The following is a 2,500-nucleotide window of genomic DNA, read 5'->3' as shown; positions in this document are numbered from 1 at the left end:
CTGTGGCTGCTGGGATAAATATTACATGCTTCAGAGAGATTATTGGGTTATTAGATTTTACATATTTGAAGTCACATCTTGCGTACTTTGCAGGGGTTACTGGGGTATTAAATTTCGTATGCATTACAAAGGTCTCCGATTCAAGGAATTTAACATATTTAGCAGAATCACTAAGTTACCTTATACATACTTCCTTAAAGGGCTCTTGTTCATTGAATTTTACATATTTAAGTTAGTGTATTATTAGATTTGAAATATTTCTCAAAGGATCACTTAATCATTAACATTTACATATTTCGCACAAGTCACTCGGTTATTAGATTCGACATTGTGCTCGGATATCATGATATTAATGCTATGATTTTAGTTTTATTGTGTTTACGCACTGACGGTTTCACAAGTGCTTAGTCACGGAGAATTAATTAACAGTCCTACCTGACTCAGATATACACATCTACATTGATTTTCGAAAATGATCTTTATATATTTCATTACATTTATTTCAATTACATTACAATAACCATAGTGCCAACAAAAGGAAGAACAGTGTCGAAATGAACAGATTTAGAAAAACAAATAAATCACGAAAATTCAAGGAATGGGAAAATCAGTTGAGGTTACGTAGGGAGTACTTGTTGACTCCTTGGTGGCTAAGCTTTTAAGGAGCTCTCTGCTTCAACAAAAAGTCACCCAGTGGAGTGTACCTATAGCGTATGGGTTAAATTTTATATACTTTACTGAGATCTGTAGGTTTGTCGATTTCAAACTTCGTAAGTTACCAGGTTACTTAATTTTCCATAATTTGGAGATATCTCTGGGCTTTTAGAATTTACATATTTCGCAGAGATCACTGGGTTATCAAATTTTGCATACTTTAAAGAAGTTTCTAGGCTGTCAGATTTCGCACTAAGGTAATTACTAAGGTAGTTACAAACTGGATTTATCACAGAAGTTAAGGTTAATCAGTTACTAAATTTTACGTGCCTTCCACACATTCATGATTAACCCTTTACCTCACAGCGTTTCCTGCGTTACTAGATTTTTACGTACTTTGTAAACGTACCTGGTTTTCCAAATCTAACATACTTTTTTATAATGTATTTGGGTTATATGCTGTAGGTCATTGGGTTATAATTTTCACATATTTCCCGAAGTCGCTTGATTGTTGCATTTTACATGCGTCCCATAGGTTACTGGTTCATCATATTTTATATAATATTCAGAGGTCACATATCTGTTTTTATTGATGTACCTTGCATAGGATTGAAAGTTATTAAATTCAATTGATTTCGTTTAGTTATTTGATTTTGCATGCCTCTAGAAAATATCCTTCTTTTTGCAATAGCCACTTGCTTTTTAAATTTGACATATTTACCCAAGTTACTTTGAATTTTTAACTTGTATACATACACTTCGAGAGATCACTGATTTATTAGATATTACTTACTATGCAGAAGTCTCTATGCAGTTATTTAATAATTTATATATATAACCATAGTTTACATAGTTTACTGGGGTCTTTACGTTATTAGACTATATAATTGGATGGGGGTTTTGTCCTGAAACTTTCCATACTGTGGATTTGAATTTTGTGTATTTTTTAGACGTCACGGTGTAATCTGATTTGGCGTACTTTGCTGGTTGCTGGTTATTAGGTTTTATTTACTTGGCAGTCCCTTAGCTATTAAAGTTTACATAATTTTTGAAAAGTTAGTGGGTTATTAGAATTTACATATTTTTGTAGGGGCCTTGGGATTTTAAGATTTTACATACTTCACTAAATATCGATTTTTATGTACTCCACAAAGGCCGTTGGTTATTAGTTTACATACTATGCAGAGGTCACTGGGTTAATCAATTTTGCATAGTTGCTAGAGGTGTCTTGGGTATTGAATTTGACATGCTAAGCAGAGGTCTCATGAGTATAATTCTGCACAATTTGATGAGAACCCGTGTTTAGATATTAAATGCATATTGTGTAAGTCACAAGTTATTTATTGTAGCCTAATCTACAGAGATTTAGAATATTTCGCCGAGGTGTAGAGGTTATCATTTTTTATACTATATAGACTTCTAGGTTATCATGTTTTACATGATATTCTGAGATCTCTGTGTTATTAAACTTTAAAGCAATCACATAAGCCTTTGAGATATTGAATTTTACAAAGTTTGCGGAGGTCACCGAGTTATTAGATTATACAAAGCATTTGAGAGGTCATTAGCATATTACGCTTCATGTATTTTCTATAATTTTATGAACTTCCATAAAAGAGTAAGAGTGTAAAAATTAAGATTATTCGTATCTGTCTCCATTTTGCAGAAATATATCGTGCCAAATATTATACACTTTAGTGAATGGAAGGAAGAAGAACTAGAGCAATAAAAAGGAAGTAATAATAACAAGATGACGAAGAAAAAAGAGAGGAGAATAAGTAGAAACATTAGATATAAAAAATGAATGATAATAATGGTCATAATAATACAAAAAAGCTACGGTATT

The 2,500-nt window shown here is 32.0% G+C and overlaps 1 protein-coding gene across 1 annotated transcript in view; it reads left to right on the top strand.

Annotated features, from left to right (window-relative positions):
* Positions 1-1,110: 1,110 nt before the first annotated feature.
* Positions 1,111-2,500, top strand: part of LOC125047553 (putative uncharacterized protein YHR217C) — a 4,614-nt gene continuing 3,224 nt past the window's right edge. The window contains exon 1 of the mRNA XM_047645828.1: positions 1,111-1,115. Within this exon, the coding sequence (XP_047501784.1) occupies positions 1,111-1,115 (5 nt within the window). The remainder of the gene's footprint in view (positions 1,116-2,500) is intronic.

This window comes from Penaeus chinensis, chromosome 41 (genome assembly GCF_019202785.1).
Source record: "Penaeus chinensis breed Huanghai No. 1 chromosome 41, ASM1920278v2, whole genome shotgun sequence".
Taxonomy (NCBI): Eukaryota; Metazoa; Arthropoda; class Malacostraca; order Decapoda; family Penaeidae; genus Penaeus; species Penaeus chinensis.
This window is presented reverse-complemented; position numbering and strand designations above follow the sequence as displayed.